The sequence below is a fragment of the Geotrypetes seraphini genome, chromosome 3 (assembly GCF_902459505.1).
Source record: "Geotrypetes seraphini chromosome 3, aGeoSer1.1, whole genome shotgun sequence".
Taxonomy (NCBI): Eukaryota; Metazoa; Chordata; class Amphibia; order Gymnophiona; family Dermophiidae; genus Geotrypetes; species Geotrypetes seraphini.
This window is the reverse complement of record NC_047086.1, coordinates 203,150,150-203,170,571: the sequence shown is the minus strand read 5'-3', so window position 1 is coordinate 203,170,571 and position 20,422 is coordinate 203,150,150. Positions and strand designations below refer to the sequence as shown.

Sequence of the window (20,422 nt, the reverse complement as noted above, 5' to 3'; positions counted from 1 at the left end):
CATATCCTGTGGTTCTGATGGGGAAAGAGTGTATGGAATGGATGTTTTCTGCCTTTTAGGTGGTTGAGGGTGCTGAAATCAGATAGATGCAGCCCTTCCTGGGGTCAGAATTGCAGGATCCTGACAGATCCTGCTAGATCCTGGATATCCTGCAAATCCTGCACATCCTGGCATATCCTGTGATTCTGATGGGGAAAGAGTGCATGGAATGGATATATTCTGCCTTATAGGTGGTTGAGGATGCTGAAATCAGATAGATGCAGGCCTTCTTAAGGTCAGAAAAGCAGGATCCTGGTACATCCTGACACATCCTGTTCTGATGGGGAAAGAGTGTATGGAATGGATGTTTTCTGCCTTATAGGTGGTTGAGGATGCTGAAATCAGATAGATGCAGTCCTTCCTGGGGTCAGAATTGCAGGATCCTAACAGATCCTGCTAGATCCTGCAAATCCTGCACATCCTGGCATATCCTGTGATTCTGGTGGGGAAAGAGTGCATGGAATGGATGTTTTCTGCCTTATAGGTGGTTGAGGATGCTGAAATCAGATAGATGCAGCCCTTTCTGGGGTCAGAATTGCAGGATCCTGACAGATCCTGCTAGATCCTGGAAATCCTGCACATCCTGTGATTCTGATGGGGAAAGAGTGTATGGAATGGATGTTTTCTGCCTTATAGGTGGTTGAGGGTGCTGAAATCAGATAGATGCAGCCCTTCCTGGGGTCAGAATTGCAGGATCCTGGTACATCCTGACACATCCTGTGATTCTGATGGGGAAAGAGTGCATGGAATGGATGTTTTCTGCCTTATAGGTGGTTGAGGATGCTGAAATCAGATAGATGCAGCCCTTCTTGGGGTCAGAAATGCTGGATCCTGGTACATCCTGGCATATCCTGTGTTTCTGATGGGGAAAGTGTATGGAAAGTGAAGTCTTGTGAGTCCGACACTTGTACACACCAGGCCTGGTTTGGAGAAGCAGCAGGGAGAAAAAGATCGCAAAGGCAACGCAATCGACTCGCGTTGCCTTTGCGATCTACTGGTCGATTACGATCGACCATTTGGGCACCCCTGATGTAATCCATTCAGAGCTCCCCTGTGTGAATAGTATAAAAAATTGAATAAATCTGAATAATTAGTTTCAATAAGGTTGACCAGGTTACTGAAATTCTAAATCCAAAGTATTGCTGTTCTTTTTTTTTTTTTCCTCTGTGTGATAAGTTATAGCCTATTTTTTTTACTGCCCCTCTGGCTGTCATTCTGCAGGGAGTCCCCGCGCTGACGTCTTCGTCTCTGCTAGTCCGCCCACACAGGAACAGAAGAAAATGTCATAAGGGGCGGGACCCGTAAGCCTATTTTTATTCCCGTCTGGTTGTCATTCTAATCTAAACTAAAGGGAGTCCCCGCGTTGACGTCTTCTCTGCCGGTCCGCCCACACGGGAAGAGAAGAGCGTGTCAAAAGGGGCGGGACCGGCAGAGGAGAAGACGGCGTTGTAGAGGACTCCAGTAAATGCATAGCAGCAGCTGTGGCAATCAAAAAAAGAGGAGGTCTGCTTTTAAGGTGGACCAGGATCCTGGAAAATCCGTGAAATCCTGCAAATTTACCAGGATCTCAATACAAGTCTATGAGGATCCTGCAAATCCTGGTTTTACCCAGACCCGTTAGCTCCTGGGTTGTGCGCGCGGGAGCGGGATAGAGTTGAGCTTCGAGAGCTCGGGTGGCCGTTGGGAGTCGCCACAGCTGGAGGAGGGGCGGAAATGAGGCGCAGGATGTGTGGCCTATGCAGCGCCCTGCTCTTATTAATCTGCAATCCTGCAGCAGTGCCAGGCTCCTCACTCTTTGGGTCCGATACTGCAGGTTAGTCACTCAGGAAGCGATCTGGACAACTGCTGTCTGAACTTCTCGCGCAAAAAGCTACCCCTTAAGAAAAGGGGAAAGCGAATCAAAAAGTCTGCTGTGATGGTTTAAGGAACACAGTAATCAATTGGACGAAATTCTATATTTGCAATGGAAGGTTTCCCAACATAAACGCTTAGGTTACTTGATGGCTCCAGCCCATGCATTGGAGATAAACGAAGACTGACTTGAAGAAATAACATTTCATTCCCTTCATATCCCTCCCCTCAGAAAAAAAAACTCCCCTTATCCATTCTCTCCCCCCACCTTACTTTATTGTGCAATATCTCTGTTCTGACTTGCATATGTTAACAAACCTCAAAGGGACAAGATATTGGGAAGGGGTAAAATGCGGATCTCAACCGCAGGGCCTTAAAAATCTTTATGTATTGACAGCTGAGGTTTCATATTTCATGTGTGCAGGTCCACGTTTTAGCCCCTCATTCCACTGCTGTATCTGTTGCCGTTTCTAACCCCATGGATCTGTGCCGGCAGTCTTTCATTAATAATAATTAATTTGAGAAAACACTTTAGATAAGGGAGGTCAGCGTTTTACCCTAGAGCTGAGGCAGGAAAATGTATTTTTGTTTGGTTCAAGGTGGTCTTGAACCCAGCTCAGCAGGGCCCACTTGAGATAACTATCCTAACCTCTAAGCAGGGCCAGCATTAGGGGGGAGTAAAGAGGGTACCTGCTCCAGGCCTCACGGCTCTAGGGGGCCCCCTTGAGCTGGCATATCCTCCCCCCTTGAAGGACATGCACCTCAGCACAGCTGCCAGTCCACCCCCTCCAATGTATTTCTTCTGGAGCAGAGTCAGCAGCCGCGCTGAAGTGTAGGAGGTCCCGCGATGACTCTATAAACTGCCACCATAGGTTACTTAGCTCTGTATATTGCTTTGGGGGTCCCAACACGGCCCCGTTTCGATCTCTGCCTCAGGAGACCCGATGTAAGTGATGTTCAAAGAGTAGCAAATGTTGTTCAGAGAGTAACAAATGTGAGCACAGGTGTGAATCTGCAAATCTTCATGGCTGAATGTATTACATAGCGTGATGTTCAGTTGTATCTACAAGTAAAAATTGTGTGTTTAAAAAGAGTCCTGTGTGAGTAATATTTCTAAAACACAGAACTACAGAGATGTATACAATTTCTAGGCAAAAAACAGGAACGAGAAGCTCATAAATGATACATACCACGATTTTATGTAGGTTTCAAAGGACTGACATCAAACGACTTTCAACTGCCAGCAAGATACTACCGGCTGGCTACTGTTTTAAAGGATAAATGTAGGGGGGAGGGGACAAACATAATTGCCACGTCAGAACGTCAAAATAAAAGTAAAGGGTTAAAGGAACGCAGGCTCAAGAGATGGCGGACATTAGGATACATCTTCTAACACAATTGGCATACATTGCCCTCAACATGAATTACTTTCAGTTTGACTTGTAATTTTATAAACAAATTAAAGGCACAACAATGGGTGCTAAGATAGCGCCCTCCATCGCGTGCCTATACATGTCCAAATTTGAACGCATGTTTTTGTATCAATCTATGTTTTGGAAAGATTTTTTGATATGGAAGCGTTATATCGACGATGTTTTTGTAGTTTGGACAGGCAACTGTGAAGATCTTACACTGTTTCTCACTTGGATTAATTCTTGTGACCCAAATCTACAGTTTATAATGCACACTAATAAGAGTCAGATCCCTTTTTTGGATATTAACATCATATTGGATCAGGGTCAGTTTACAACTTCTTTATACCGCAAAGACACAGACAGAAATAATCTATTGAAATATGACAGTTTTCACCCCAGGCATTTACGGAACAATATCCCAGTGGGACAGTTTTTGAGATTACGTAAACTGTGCTCTACGGTCCAGGAGTACATTGACAAGGCTAAAGAGATGCAGCATAGATTCCAAGAGAGAGGTTACCCCAGGTCTGTCATTCGGAAGGCATACAAAAGAGCTCTGTATGCAAACCGCGAATTACTTTTAAATCCTTCTACACATGATGAACAAACTTTGGTGTGTGTTCTCCCTTATTCCTCTTTAGCCTTTCAAATTAAAAGGGTGATCAAGCAGCACTGGGAAATCATGCAATATCATCCAGAGTTTCAAGAGCTACCCAGATTTGCTTTTTCAAAACAACAAAACTTGAAACAACGTCTGGTGTGGTCACAATTTTTTCAACAAGACTCTAAAATTATAACCCCTGGAGAACACACCCCTTGTGGGCATTGCAATATGTGCAAACACAGTGCTACATTGAAAGATTTGTATTTCCCTAATCTACAAGTAAGGCGAGATAATTGCCCAGCTACAACTTGCAACACTTCATATGTAATGTATGTGATTCATGCCCCTGTGATCTTTCATATATAGGATGCACAATTCGTCCTATCAAAACCAGGATAGGTGAACATATCAGCAGAATCAGACTGAGAGTAAAAGATGCCCCTTTGGTTCTCCATTGGCTAGAGAACCAGCATGCGTTGGAAGATCTAAAATATACTATTTTAGACACAGTGAGTTCCAATAGAGGAGGGAATTTGGCTCATATGCTGTGGAAAAAAGAACAAAGGTGGATTTTCCTCCTTGATACACTACATCCTAAGGGATTAAATAATGAAATTGAATGGGTTGCGTTCCTTTAACCCTTTACTTTTATTTTGACGTTCTGACGTGGCAATTATGTTTGTCCCCTCCCCCCTACATTTATCCTTTAAAACAGTAGCCAGCCGGTAGTATCTTGCTGGCAGTTGAAAGTCGTTTGATGTCAGTCCTTTGAAACCTACACAAAATCATGGTATGTACCATTTATGAGCTTCTCTTTCCTGTTTTTTGCCTAGAAATTGTATACATCTCTGTAGTTCTGTGTTTTAGAAATATTACTCACACGGGACTCTTTTTAAACACATAATTTTTACTTGTAGATACAACTGAACATCACGCTATGTAATACATTCAGCCATGAAGATTTGCAGATTCACACCTGTGCTCACATTTGTTACTCTGAACAACATTTGCTACTCTTTGAACATCACTTACATCGGGTCTCCTGAGGCAGAGATCGAAACGGGGCCGCGTTGGGATCCCCAAAACAATATACAGAGCTAAGTAACCTGTGGTAGCAGTTTATACTGTAAAAAAGTGAAGATATTAATTTCAAAGTAGAAAGACTATAAAACCTTGAGCTTTTATTGCATTCTTGAGTTTTTTTTGAATGTGCCCTATGAACTTGTTGAGTTGCTATGACTGGAAGGTGAACTCTTCTCTCAGGGAGGTTTAAAAGTCTTCCCTTCAGAGCTTCATATCTCTGAGCTTTTTTACAAGCCACATAGGGCCACATTTTATTGACTCATTTATTATTGAAACCAGTTGCTCTACTATATCCAATACCTTTTCTGGTTTCTCCTTGTTTGATATATTCACCCTGAACCCATTGCTTGGAAATAATTCATATTAACCAGGCAGCTTACCTCTGTTTTTGCCAAGCTTGTCCCTGTCTCGACCCTGCTTTCTGCGAGCCAGTCTGAGCATACTGTCGAGGCACAGCAATCAAAACCTGTTAGGTCTTGGCTTTTGTCCTCCAGTGACTCCTTGCCTCGTCCTTCCAGGTCTGTATCTCCGGCTACTCAACCTACTCAAGAGGTGGAAGACATGCCTTAATCGAGACCCCACTCGAAGCATTCCTCATCATCGAGGCACCTGGCTTCAAAGAAGGATAAAGAGTCTTTTATACATCGTTCTTCGAGGCCTATCGAGACCAGTTCAAAAACCAGACATAGGTCTCGCACTCCGAAGCTTTCAACGCCTCGTACTTCTCCATCTCGAGGCTCGTCCAGGTCCCAGACTCCTCTGTCAAGGCATACTACGAGGGATCCTCGTTTACCTGTTTCTACGAGGCACAAGTTGAGACATTCAGTTCCTCATACTCCTGGGACCTCTCCATTGAAACATCTCAAATGTAAGCACTCTCTGAATCTGCCTATATCACACAGCAGAGCGAATAGAATGCTAGGTATAATCAAAGAAGGGTATTACTACCAGAATGAAAGAAGTTATCCTGCCGTTGTATTTGGCAATGGTGCGTCCGCATCTGGAGTACTGCGTCCAATATTGGTCACCGTACCTTAAGAAGGATATGGCGTTACTCAAGAGGGTTCAGAGGAGAGCGACATGTCTGATAAAAAGGATGGAAAACCTTTCATATGCTGAGAGATTAGAGAAACTGGGTCTCTTTTCCCTGGAGAAGAGGAGACTTAGAGGGGATATGATAGAGATTTACAAGATCATGAAGGGCATAGAGAGAGTAATAATAATAATAACAACAGTTTATATACCGCAGGACCGTGAAGTTCTATGCGGTTTACAGATTCTTCAAACTTTCAAAAAATAAAAGAAAAAGAGGGCATTCGAAAAAATTGAAAGGGGACAGATTCAAAACAAATGCTTAGAAGTTCTTTTTTACCCAATGTGTGGTGGACACCTGGAATGCACTTCCAGAGGACGTAATAGGGCAGAGTACGGTACTGGGGTTTAAGAAAGGATTGGACAATTTTCTGCTGGAAAAGGGGATAGAAGGGTATAGATAGAGGATTACTACACAGGTCCTGGACCTGTTGGGCCGCCACGTGAGCGGGCTGCTGGGCGTGATGGACCTCAGGTCTGACCCAGCGGAGGCATTGCTTATGTTCTTATGTGACTCTTACGTTGGATACAGACATCTCTTCCCAATACTCCAGGGAGGCTTCTCCTTCTTATTCAGCAACGCCTCGGTCTCGCTCCACTTCTCCTCCTGAGGGCTCTTCATCTTCGAAATCCACATCTTTTTCAAGATTCATCTTTGACATGAGTAAGGCTCTTCAAGTTGATCTTCAATCAGAGTCTAAGTATACTCCTGAATATTTGGCTGAGATGGAATTGCCATATCCGCCAAAGGACACCATAAGGCTTCCCATGAATCCTGTTTTGAAGCAAACTTTTCTGAGAAATCTCAAGACTCCTTATTCAATTCAGGCTATTTCCTCAAAAATGGAATCTCGTTACTGTATGGTTCCTTGTAAAGGGTTTGAGAAGCCACAATTGTCTCACCAATCTTTGGTGGTAGAATCATCTCTCATAAAATCTAACCCCACCAAGGTTTATGCTGCAGTCCCTCCAGGCAGAGAAGGATGGACGATGGATAAATTTGGACGCCGTCTGTATCAAAATTCCATGATGGCAAACAGGATTTTGAATTACAACTTCATGTTCACATCTTATCTGAAATACTGAATAAGCCAAACAAACACAAAGTATGGAGGGCTATATATGTAATTGCCCACAGTTTGGGTAATAAAATTCTGGAATTGGAAACAGAAATGAGGAACGCCGACCTAGATGTGGTAGCGTTATCCAAGACCTGGCTCACGGATTCCCATGGGTGGGATATGGCTATACCGGGATACAACTTACTTCGTCGAGACAAAGAGGGCAAAACAGGGGGAGAGGTAGCACTTTACACTAAGGAGGACATCAAAGTTATCAGGATCACGGACGTCAAGTACACCGGAGAATACCTTTGGGTGAACCTGGCCAGGGAGAATGACAAATATCTGTATCTTTGGGGTTGTATACAAACCTCCAAGACAACAGGAAAACATAGACATGGAGCTAATCGAAGATATAGAGACCATCACTTTGCGTGGTGACACAGTGTTGCTAGGGGACTTCAATATGCCTGATGCTGATTGGAACAAACTTTCCGCTACAACCTGCGGCAGCAGAAGGCTACTAACCTCCATAAAGGGAGCACAACTCAGATAGATGATGTTGGAGCCCACTAGGGATCAGGCGATACTGGACCTGGTACTCACCAACGGAGAAAGTATCACAGGTTTCGGTAGGCGATAAGTTGGCCTCCAGTGACATGGTGTGGTTTCACCTCAGGAAAGGATTCACTAGATCCAACTCATCTACAAAGGTCCTCAACTTTAGGGGCACTAACTTCAAAAACATGGGTGATTTCGTTTATTGGGCGCTGCAAAATCAGGCCGCAACTGATAATGTAGAGGTAATGTGGTTAGCTCTGAAAGCTACCCTACACGAAGCAACCAACCTATACATAAAAACGGTAAACAAACGGCGGAGGAACAATAAGCCTCAGTGGTTCTCTGCAGAGATCTCGGACCTCGTAAAAATGAAGAAAAAAGCATTTATCTCCTGCAAACAATTAGGAACACGAGAGAACAAAAAAGACTATCTGGCTAAGTTGAGAGCCGTCAAAACAGCAGTCAGAGAGGCCAACAGAGAATCTAACAGAGAACATTAAAATAGGGAATAAATCCTTCTTTAGGTATATCAATGACAGAAAAAGGAATACGGATGGGATTGTGCTCCTTAAGAAACCAGACGGGAACTATGTAGAATTGGACTACGATAAAGCTGAACTAGTAAATGAATACTTCTGCTCAGTCTTTACCTGCGAGGCGCCGGGATCTGGCCCACAGCTACAGACAAGGGAAAGCTTGGAAGACCCGTTTAGAGATTTTGAGTTTATGTCCAGCAGTGTCTACTGCGAACTTTCAAGGCTCAATGTGAACAAAGCCATGGGACCTGACAAACTACATCACAGGGTGCTTAGAGAGTTGAGTGATGTCCTAGTGGAACCATTATCCACGCTCTTCAATCTTTCCCTGAGTACAGGAAGAGTACCATTGGACTGGAAAACAGCTAACGTCATTCCACTTCACAAAAAGGGTTGCAGGACAGAAGCTGAGAATTACACACCGGTGAGTCTCACATCGATAGTGTGTAAAACTATGGAAACACTAATCAAGCACAAACTAGATACGATCATGAATGACGAGAATCTACGAGACCCCCATCAAAATGGATTTACAAAAGGAAGGTCCTGCCAATCCAATCTGATCAGCTTCTTCGACTGGGTAACGAAAAAGCTGGATATGGGGGAGTCCCTGGACATCGTGTACTTGGACTTCAGTAAGGCTTTTGATAGTGTCCCACACTGCAGGTTATTGAGCAAGATGAGTTTGATGGGATTGGGAGAAACGTTAACTGCATGGGTAAAAGACTGGCTCAGTGGTAGACTTCAGAGGGTGGTGGTGGACGGCACTCTCTCCAAAATGTCAGAAGTGATCAGTGGTGTGCCCCAGGGTTCGGTCTTGGGTCCGATCCTATTTAATATCTTCGTAAGGGACCTGACTCAAGGACTTCGAGGGAAAATTGCATTATTCGCCGATGACGCTAAACTATGCAACATAGTAGGCAACAGCTCAGTGCCCAACTGCATGATGAAGGACCTACACTTACTGGAACATTGGTCCGCAACTTGGCAACTAAGTTTTAATGCCAAAAAGTGTAAGGTCATGCACCTTGGCAACAGAAATCCATGCGGAACTTACACCCTAAATGGTGTGACCTTAGCAAGAACCACTGCAGAAAGGGACTTAGGAGTAATCATTAACGAAGACATGAAGTCTGCCATCCAAGTGGAGAAAGCTTCATCCAAGGCTAGACAAATGATGGGTTGTATCCGAAGAAGTTTCGTCAGCCGGAAGACCGAAGTTATAATGCCGTTGTACAGATCCTTGGTGAGACCTCATCTGGAATATTGTGTACAATTCTGGAGACCGCATTATCAAAAAGATGTGCAGAGAATGGAGTCGGTTCAGCGAATGGAGAATGGAGATGTTCTCAGGACTCAAGGATCTCCCATATGAGGAAAGGCTGGGTAAGTTGCAGATTTTCTGCCCTCACCTTTTATGTTTCTATGTTACTTCTTCTCTGATTTACCTGACCACTGGTTGCCTGAGTTTCAATAACTCCACCATACTCTATCACAAATACATCTCTTTATGCTTCAAGTGACTTATGATGCATATGAGATGTCATCTCGAGTTACTGCTTTTTCTGTGGCAATGCGACATCTGGCTTGGCCACGCATTGTCAACATGGATCCTAACCTGCAAGATCATCTAGCCAATATACAATGCCAAGGTAATGAGCTGTTTGACAACTCCATTGAGGCTGCCACCAAGCGTCTGTCAGAGCATGAGCAGTCCTTTGCCTCTTTGATTCGACCTAAAGCTAAGCCTCCAGCTTCTAAGTCTTATAGGCCACCTCCACGTCATTATCCACAGAAATCTACTCCAGCTGTCTCCATGCCTCCACCTAGGAAACCACCACAGCAGCAGTGTCAACAAAAACCCCAGACTCCTGCTATAGCTAAGCCTACACAGTGTTTTTGACAATCTAAATCTGAGCATAACGTCCATCTTCATCCATCATTCTTCTCTCCTCCCCATAGGTCATCTCTATCACTTTTACCAACAGTGGTAGCAGATTACATCAGACCTCTGGGCTCTCACCATCATCAGAGAGGGTTATTCACTTCAATTTCTTCAAATTCCACCAGATCTCCCTCCAAAAGAGTTTCCTTCCAACATGTCGCAACTTCCCCTTCTTCAGGAGGCTCAGGCTCTTCTTCGCCTCCGTGCTGTCGAGGAGGTTCCCTTGACCCAAGTTTCCAAGTTTATTAGGTATTTTTGATTTATCGCCTATTCAAAATTCAAGGCGATGTACAAATAAAATAGTTGGTAACACACTTGCAATTATTAAATTAAACAAACGATTATCTAAAATACAAATACACATATAACATTACATTTAAAGGGTATTTAAATAGATTATAATGAAACATAAGGAAAAATTATTTAATGGTTACATTCAATAATACAATCATTAATTCAAATTTAAAATATTTAATTAAATTCAGGGGAAAAACAATAGGAAGGGGGACAAAGACAATTGACCTTTTAAGTTATGGATGCGGAAAGAAAAAAAGAAGAATTAGTTATTAAAGGCGTCAATATATAGAAAACTTTTAAGTTCTGACTTAAATTTTGTTAAGTTTTTTTCCTGTCTTAGGTACAATGGAAGATTGTTCCAAGATTGAGGGGCTGTTATGGAAAAGATAGTGTTACGCCTTGTGTTGATAACTTTTAGTGAGGGAATTGCTAAAAGTTGCTGGTCTTGAGATCTAAGAGATCTAGAGATAGTATAGGGTATTAAAAGTCTAAATATAAAGGCTGGAGTTTTGTGTTCTAAGGGACACGAGTTTTATTCCTGTTATTTTCTGGTCCCAAAGAAGATGGGGGATTTGTGATCTATCCTGGACCTCAGAGCTCTCAACAAATTTCTTGTCAAAGAGAAGTTTTGGATGCTCTCTCTTCCAACTCTGTTTCCCCTGATAGATCAAGGAGATTGGTTATGCTCCCTAGATCTCAAAGAGGCTTGTTCTTATATTCCAATTCACCCAACCTCTCGCAGATTCCTAAGATTTTGGGTGGGGAATCTTCATCTTCAGTACCGAGTCCTTCCTTTTGGCCTCACCTCATCTCCCAAAGTACCAAGAGCTGTTAAGCATAGGATTGTCGGAAGTCCCTTATTGATGAACCAATCAATAAAGGCCATATTATGAAATGCCAACAAAACTCAATGTAATGGCTGATTTAAATAAATTATTACTAGAATAATGTGTTACCATATACAGTAAAACCTTGGTTTGTGAGCATAATTCATTCCAGAAACATGCTTGTAATCCAAAGCACTCGTATATCAAAGCGAATTTCTCCATAAGAAATAATGGAAACTCAGACGATTTGTTCCACAACCCATAAACTTTAATACAAAATACCGTACTGTATTGTATAAAGTAAAGATATATATACGTACAGTAAAACAAATTAACCTGCACTTGCAAGACCTCGCTCGTTTAGAACAGCCACTACACTCCCGCAGCATCAGAGAGTGAAGAACCATCAGCTCAGTTGTGATGCGCGTATGCAGTGCGCACTTGTATTGCAAGACCTTGCGGTATCAGAGAGAAGAACCATTGGCTCAGTTGTGATGACGTGATGTGTGTATACTGTACGTACTTGTATTGCAATACCTCACTCATTTAGAACAGTCCACATCGTCAGTTGTCATGCACGAATACTGTACATACTCGTATTATCAACGCTCGTTTATCAAGTTAAAATTTAATAAAACATTTTGTTTGTCTTGCAAAACACACACCAAGTTACTCGCAATCCAAAGTTTTACTGTATTTCTGTCTTTCCAAACAGTTTCTAACACTGTTTTGTCCTGTTGTAACTTTCAACAATTCTACTGATAACAAAACTGTGGTTAATGATGTTTGTGCAGGCTGTTTTTTGTGTAACTTCCTATGGTCTCATGAGCCACATAAAATTAAATGGTAGGCTGCAAGTTATTCATCCGTGCCTTAGGCAAACCTTCAGCTGCAGGCTTCATCCCATTCTATGAGGTAGCTCAGAACTTACTCTTCCCCCTCACAGTACATCTCCTTCTCTTCCCCATAGTCCAGCATTTCCCCTTGCCTTCCAGCCTCCCATAGTTCAACATCTCTCTTTCTCCATACACTCCCTGCCCCATTGTCTTGCATCTCCACTTCCTCTGTTTGCCACTTCCCATGGGGCCAACATCAGCTTCTCCCCATTTTTCTTTCTTCCTGCTGGCACTGCCCATCCTTTTCTGGTGCTGAAGGGACAAATGGATTTAGAGTCATCAAAGGGTCTTTTATTCACAGGCTTGTTCTTACCCCTCTCTGATGCAGAGAGGGGGTGCAGGATGTAGCAGTGCATGAGCACAAGCCTGTGATTTTAAACCCTGCATCAGTTCTGAATCCTTTAGTCACTTTAGCCCCAAAAGATACTTCTGGCAGAATTCTGCACAAAATAAATTCAAAATTCTGTGCAAAAAATAAGCAAATTCTACAAGTTTATTTGTCAAAGTTTAAACAATATTTTTGCCAATTAAAACATTCAAAATAAAATGCTTTTTTTCTACCTTTTGAATAGGTGGCTGTGTCCTCACCCAACAAAGTAACCACTCAACTCTCCGTCTCATAAAAGTACAATTACATTTTATTTATTTAAAAATTTATATACCGCATATTAACTATGCGGTTTACAAATTACATACAAATCAACTTAAGCTCCATATACAAATGATAGTAGATCAGGTTTCACTTTCAACAAGATAACACAGGAAGGCATTAATAGTCAGATGCATTTTCAAAATATTCTTAAAATTCATCCTCCCAGCACAATATCACAGAATTCTATGAAAGTATTAACAAACGCAAGAAGGCATTTTAGATACCGATTTTCAATAGGCATTGAAAAATTAGTTCCAGTGATGATAGTTTAATAATTTGCTATTATAAATTTCTTTATAAAGCTATTTTATTTAGCAAATACAGCCATAAAGTTGTAATTGTACAAGGCGGGTGTGTCTGTCAACCAGCTATTATGCTAAATGGTAGCTGTCTGAACAGAGTCCCAAATTACTATTTCTCTGTATTCTTTTTATACATTCTAACATCCCTCTATTTGCTTTTGGTCACCAGACTGATTTGTAGATTTTGCAGAAACAGAAAAAAAAGATAGGGAGGCAGAGAGAAAGAAAGGGCAGGGAGAGAGGAAGGAAAAGTTGGGGGAGGGAACGAGGTCTGGAGGAGAGGAAGCATACAGGCTAAAAGAAGGGAAGAAAGATTGGATGCACAGTCAGAAGAAGAAAGTGCAACCAGAGACTCATGAAATCACCAGACAAGGTAGGAAAAATGATTTTATTTTAAATTTAGTGATCAAAATGTGTCTGAATTTATATCTGCTGTCTATATTTTACACTAAGGTCCCCTTTTACTAAACCGCAATAGAGTTTTTTAGCACAGGGAGCCTATGAGCGTCGAGAGCAGCGCTGGGCATTCAGCGCAGCTCCCTGCTCTCTAAAAACTGCTATCATGGTTTAGTAAAAAGGGAGGGGGGTATATTTGTCTATTTTTGTATGGTTGTTACTGAGGTGATAGTGCATAGAGTCATCTGCTTTGACCTCTTTGAAAAACCCTGGAATAGGAATGATAATTAACATTTTCTATGCGTACAGTGTACGTTGTGTTTTTTAAAAATTTTATTGTTGGTAGATCATTTTGACTTGGTCATTTTAAAAGTGTGGGCACCCCTGCATTAGACAATCAGGCTCTGCATAATTCTCCCTGCCCCCTGCCTCAGGAGACAAACGGATATTTTCAGCAGTTTCAAAGGCTTCCCCTTCCCCACTGCTACCTGGGGTTTAAGAACTCTCCTTCTCTTGGTAGGGCTCTGCTGGGAATTCAAGTGGCTGGGGTATGAAGGAGCAGGCAGCTTTCTGCCTACAGAGGCTGTCTGTGTCTTCCTGTTCCCTTGTGGCTTTGTGAACCTCCACTGCAGCTTCAGTATCAGCCTCCCTGATAGACCAGCTGGGCTCAATTTACCTACATGTTCTCTGCCTGCTGGTGAAACTCTCTCTCTGATTGGCTGCACAGCATGTTCCTCACTAGAATGAGACCCACTTCCTCTGTTAACTCTTTCAGTGTCAGATCTTATTCTCTGGTGCTCACAGATATTCTGCTCAGTCTTCTTAGCAAGGGAATAATAGGGAATTACATTATCCTGTCTGATTCTGGTAGAAATTTCCCTTCTGTTTTTATCCCTCTGCCTTATATCTCCTGGGCTGTCTCTCTTAGCAGGAATTGGGACAGTTTTATCTCGGGCAGTGTCAGAAGGGGTATTTCTACCTGAGACAGGTAGTTGCCTGTCACAGTACACAAGGCTTATATTGGTAGTGGAGTCAGTTGCTAGAATGTGAGATCTTTATGGTGGGGTGATTGGGTGTGATTGAAGGTTGTTTTAAATTGGAAGTGGGGAGGAGGAGTGGGGTTTGAGTTTGTTTTATATATTTGAGTAGTACATAGGGGGAGTGAATGAGTATATAGAATCACTGGGGTAATCCTTGATACTAATCTATTAGGAACAGCATATCAAATGCTACATCCTAGTAGGAGTGTGTTTGCCTGTGTGAGAGCACAGTTCTACTTTGCAGTATCAGCAGTCTGTCTATGCACAGCTCCCAGAGAAGACATCTACAGTGCAGCTGCTTGGTTTTCCACTTGCACATTCATGATGCATTACTGCCTAGACAAGATGAAGAGAAAGTACATTTGAGCAGGTAGTTATCCCAGGACAAGCAGGCAGCATATTCTCACACATGGGTGACATCACCGACGGAGCCCCGCAGCGGACAGCCTCGAAAGCAGACTTGCTTGAAGATCTTTATAAGAGCTTCCGAGTGCTGCACCGCGCATGCGCGCGTGCTTTCCCGCCCGAACTAGGGGGCGCATCTCCTGTGAGGATCCTCAGTTCAACGTTTTCCGCGGAGCCAAAAAGTCCTCTTCATCTTCGCTCTGCAGCAAACTTCGTTGCCTTCTCTCACCGCGGCTGATTTTTGTTTTATTTTTCGGTCGCTGTGCATTTATTTTATTCTTTAACAAAATTTTTAAAAAAGACTTTTCTTCTTTCTTCTTTTTTCGTCCGGTCAGCGGGCTTTGGGCCTAGGCCCAATAGCTCGTATCGTTCGACACGAACTTTATTTTTTCTATGTCCCTGCCCCTTACCGGGTTTAAACACTGTCGCCAGTGTAAAAAGACAATTTCCATCACTGACCCTCATTCTCGGTGTTTGGGTTGTTTGGGGCCTTCTCATTCCCCTGAAGATTGTTCCTGCTGTTGGACTCTTCAGTCTAGGGCCTTTCGTCGTCGGTGCAACCAGTTCAAACAACTTTTTGGCGGCATGGAGCAAGCCCCTGACAAGGCCTCGACCTCGGCCCCAGGGTCGGACTCGGTTTCGAAGACCCTGTCTTCCATTGCGGCCTTGGTCTCGAAGGCCTCGCCCTTGACTTCGGCAGCTGCCTCGGTCTCGAAGGCTTCGACCTCGGCTTTGGCTGGAGCTTCAGTCTCGAAGGCCTCGACGGTGCCTCAGGTGAAGTTGTCCTCGCTGGGTAAGTCTCCTGTCTCTCTTTCAGATACCGTGCCTAAGAAGCCACCAGAATCCTCCTTGAGACCTCCTAAGCGTGCCTCCAAGAGTAGGGAATACTCATCTTTGAGGTCGCCCTCTTTGGAGCGCACTGCTGCACCTATGAGACCGGATCCCCTTGTCTCGGTGCCTGTGTTCGAGGACATGTTGAAGACCATCTTAACCACACAGATCTCCTCGATAGTAGCTCAACTTGTTCCGTCCTCGACCCTGCCTCCTAGGGACCAGCCTGAACATCAATCTGATCCTCCAGTGGTATTGCCTTGAGGCAGGTCTCGTAAGCTGAAGCGACTCTCTTCCAGTGACTCTTCCCCTGAGCCTCCATCGATGTATCTCCCACCTTGCCCAAAGCATCGCTCGAGGCATTTGAGACATTTTTCTTTGAAGCTTCATAGAAACATAGAAACATAGAAGATGACGGCAGATAAGGGCCATAGCCCATCAGGTCTGCCCACTCTACTGACCCACCCCCAAGTCTACTATCCTAGGGATCCCACTCCTGGTGACAGGTTCCCTTGGCTTAACCCTCTAAGGGATCCCACATGGGCATCCCATTTGCTCTTAAATTCTTGCTTGCTATTTGCCTTGATCACCTGCACCGGGAGCTCGTTCCAAGGATCAACCACTCTCTCGGTGAAGAAATATTTCCTGGTGTCACCATGAAATTTCCCGCTCCTGAGTTTGAGCAGATGCCCTCTTGTGGCTGAGGGTCCTTTGAGAAAGAGAATCTCTTCTTCCATCTTGATACGGCTAGTAATATACTTTATCCCAGGACAAGCAGGCAGCATATTCTTGACTGATGGGTGACGGCACCGACGGAGCCCCGGTACGGACAATTTTAGAGTGATTGCACTCTAAGAACTTGGAAAGTTCTAGCAGGCCGCACCGCACACGCCTTCCCGCCCGACGGAGGCGCGCGGTCCCCAGTTTCTTAGTTTCCGCGGAGCTAAGAAGACGCAACTTTCAACGGCTGTTGAAAATTTTTTTCTCAAACGCCTTCCCGCTCGCGTAAACCTGTTCGGAATTATTTCCCTTCTTTTTCTTTTTTTCTAAAAAAAAAAAAAAGAATTTTCTTTTCTTTTTTTCTTCTTTTTTCGGGTTCGCCCCGGCGGGGCCTGCTGCCACCATCGAGGCCTCGGCCTTCGATTTGGCAGAAGCCGTTTTTACGTTCATGCCCCCCCAACCCGGTTTTAAGAAGTGCCAGTGGTGCGCAAGGCCCATTTCCCTCACCGACCCGCACAACTGGTGCTTACAGTGCCTGGGTCCTGACCATTGGGCGTCCACCTGCACCCGCTGTGCCACTCCTCTAAAAAAGAGAACTTTAAAAAACCGCCAGATTCAACAGCGGCTTTTATTTGGTACCGAGATGTCAGATTTTGCGGCACCGGCCCCGACTTCGGCCCCGACGCAGTCGGCACCTACCTCATCGACGCCGCTCGACACCGCGCCGGCGTCGCATCCCTCAGGTAAGCCAGCTAAGAAGCCTTCCCCGCTAGAGCGCCCTCCGGTCTCAGTGGCAGCGAGCCCAATCCTGCCGACCTCGAGTCGCCCACGGAAGCGCTCCGCTCCGATTGAGGTGAGCCCCTCGACATCGGGTTCCTCTTCGGAGTGTAGAGCGGCACCAAAGGTACCGCAGAAGAAAAAAGCGGTACCGATGCCTTCGCTGGACGAGCAAATTGCCGCCGTCCTTCAAGTGCAGCTCAAGGAGCAATTACAACAGCTCCTTCCTGCTCTTTTGACTCTGAGCCTTCCAGTCCCGGTCCGGTCTGAGCCACCGGTACCGGCAGTGGAGCAACCTCTTTTATCGGTATCCACTTTGTCGATACCGGTACATACGGCTTCATCAGCATCCATGCCGATCTTAGCGCCGGAACCGAGGTCCTTACACCAGGCCGTATAAACTTCGGCACCGGCACACCCTACAACATCTCCCGGTACCGTTTCACAGAGATCTGGTAAGTCGACTCACAAAACTCGACACCTGGAACCCTCCACACCGGAGTCACGGGACCGCAGCTTTCAAGTGAGGGACCCTGATCTGTGGGGTGATTCAGAGGAGCCTTTCCTCTCTGAGGGAGAGTGTTCATTAGGGGACGAGGATCCTTCTGGTTTAGATCCGTCCTCCAAACCTGATGCAACTTCTTTCACCTCTTTTCTCAAAGAGATGTGTGACTCTCTCTCTATTTCCTTGGAGGCTGAATCTAAAAAATCCAAGGCATTTCTCGATGCACTGGACTTTGACCAGCCTCCAAGGGAATTCCTAAAGTTACCTCTCCATGATATTTTGCGAGAAACTTTCTACAAAAATCTAGAGACGCCTTTGACCATTCCAGGAGCTCCTCGAAAACTGGACTCCTTATATAAGGTCATACCTATTCCAGGTTTTGACAAACCGCAACTCCCTCATGAATCTTTATTGGTGGAATCCACTTTAAAGAAATCTACGGGGGCTAGTGTGTACGCCTCTGTCCCTCCTGGCAGAGAAGGTAAAGCCATGGATAAGTTTGGCAAGAGGTTATATCAGAATGCGATGCTTGCTAATAGATCAGGGAACTATGCTTTCCATTTTTCTTTCTACCTTAAGCATCTCATTCAAAATTTGTCATCTTTTGAAAAATACCTCCCTGACCGTAAAAGATCTGCCTTTCGCCAAACTTCTTCATCGCTCTTACAACTTCGTAAGTTCATGGTCAGATCGATCTATGACACCTTTGAGCTGACCTCTCGGGCCACGGCTATGTCGGTGGCCATGCGTCGACTGGCCTGGCTCAGAGTTTCAGAACTTGATGTCAATCATCAGGATCGACTGGCTAATGCACCTTGCCTGGGGGATGAGCTGTTTGGAGAATCCATGGACTCCACTACCCAAAAGCTTTCAGCTCATGAGACTAGGTGGGATACTCTCCTCAAAACAAAAAAGAAGACCAGGCCCTTTCGTCAGCAATCGGCATACCAACGTCGATTTGTGGCTCGTCCTTTGCCACCGGCACCTCAACAGCCCAGGCGTCAGAGGCAACAGCAGAGGCAAAACAATAGACCGACACAGCAGCAGCAACAGGTGAAGCCACCTCCTCCTCAAAAATCCTCACAACCCTTTTGACTTGGTTCTCCAGGACATAGCCAGTATCCCTCCATCTGCCCATCTTCCGCTGCCTATAGGAGGACGCCTTACTCATTTTATAAGCCGTTGGGAAACCATCACCTCGGATCAGTGGGTCCTCAACATCATCCGCCACGGCTACTCTCTCAACTTTCAGACTCTTCCTGCCCAAAGTCTACCAAAAGAGTCTGCTTTGAAGACTCCTCAGTCTTCCCTCCTTCTTCAAGAGGTTCAATCCCTCCTTCTGAACGCCATAGAGGAAGTTCCTCTAGATCAAAAGGGGCAGGGATTCTACTCCTGTTATTTTCTAGTTCCCAAAAAAACAGGAGATCTCAGACCCATTTTAGATCTTCGCGATCTCAACAAATGCTTGGTCGAAGAAAAATTCAGAATGCTTTCTCTGACCACTCTTTACCCTCTTCTCAATCAAGGCGACTGGCTATGTTCCCTCGATCTCAAAGAAGCATACACTCATATACCGGTCAATCTGGCCTCCAGACAGTACCTACGCTTCATGATCAATCGTTGTCATTACCAGTACAAGGTGCTACCCTTCGGTCTTGCCTCCTCTCCAAGAGTGTTTACCAAATGTCTGATTGTGGTGGCTGCCTTTCTACGTTCCCACCACCTTCAGGTGTTTCCTTACCTGGACGATTGGTTGATAAAGACCAATTCATCTCAGACAGTACTCCTGGCCACCAACCAAACCATCCTGTTTCTACAACTTTTGGGGTTCGAGATCAATCTACCCAAGTCTCATCTCATCCCCACTCAGAGACTTCAATTCATTGGAGCGGTACTGGACACAGTCCTCATGAGAGCGTTCCTGCCGTCCAACCGTCTTCAAACTCTTCAGTCTCTATGTCAGCAGGTGCTTCCACAACGTTCCATCTCTGCCAAGCAAATGATGATACTCTTGGGTCACATGGCCTCCACAGTTCATGTCACACCCTTCGCACGTCTTCACCTGCGCACTCCTCAATGGACCCTAGCTACCCAGTGGTCCCAAGCGACGGATCCCTGCTCACGACACATATCTGTGACATCGTCTTTTCGTCAGTCTCTACAATGGTGGTTGATATCCTCAAATCTCTCCAGAGGTCTTCTGTTCCATCTACCTCCTCATCACCTTATCATCACCACCGATGCCTCCCCTTACGCCTGGGGAGCTCATTTGAACGAATTCCAAACTCAAGGACTTTGGACAGCCCAGGAAATGAAGCATCACATCAATTTCCTGGAACTCAGAGCGATGTTTTATGCCCTCAAGGCCTTCCAACATCTTCTCTTTCCTCTAGTCCTCTTGCTGTGCACAGACAATCAAGTTGCGATGTACTACATCAACAAGCAGGGTGGGACAGGCTCTCGCCTCTTGTGCCAGGAAGCCCAGAAGATTTGGGCTTGGGCCATAGATCACCATCTATTCCTGAAAGCTATCTACATTCAGGGAAAACAGAATTCCTTGGCGGACAAGCTCAGCAGAATTCTCCAG

The 20,422-nt window shown here is 44.7% G+C and overlaps 1 protein-coding gene across 7 annotated transcripts in view; it reads left to right on the top strand.

Annotated features, from left to right (window-relative positions):
• The first annotated feature begins 1,484 nt into the window (after positions 1-1,484).
• Positions 1,485-20,422, top strand: part of TMPRSS12 (transmembrane serine protease 12) — a 176,212-nt gene continuing 157,274 nt past the window's right edge. For all 7 annotated transcript variants that reach the window (XR_004538664.1, XM_033935877.1, XM_033935876.1 and 4 more), the window contains exon 1: positions 1,485-1,852. Coding sequence is in view for 5 of the 7 variants with exons in the window: in XM_033935877.1 (XP_033791768.1) it covers positions 1,753-1,852 (100 nt within the window). In the remaining 2 variants the exon portion in view is untranslated. The remainder of the gene's footprint in view (positions 1,853-20,422) is intronic.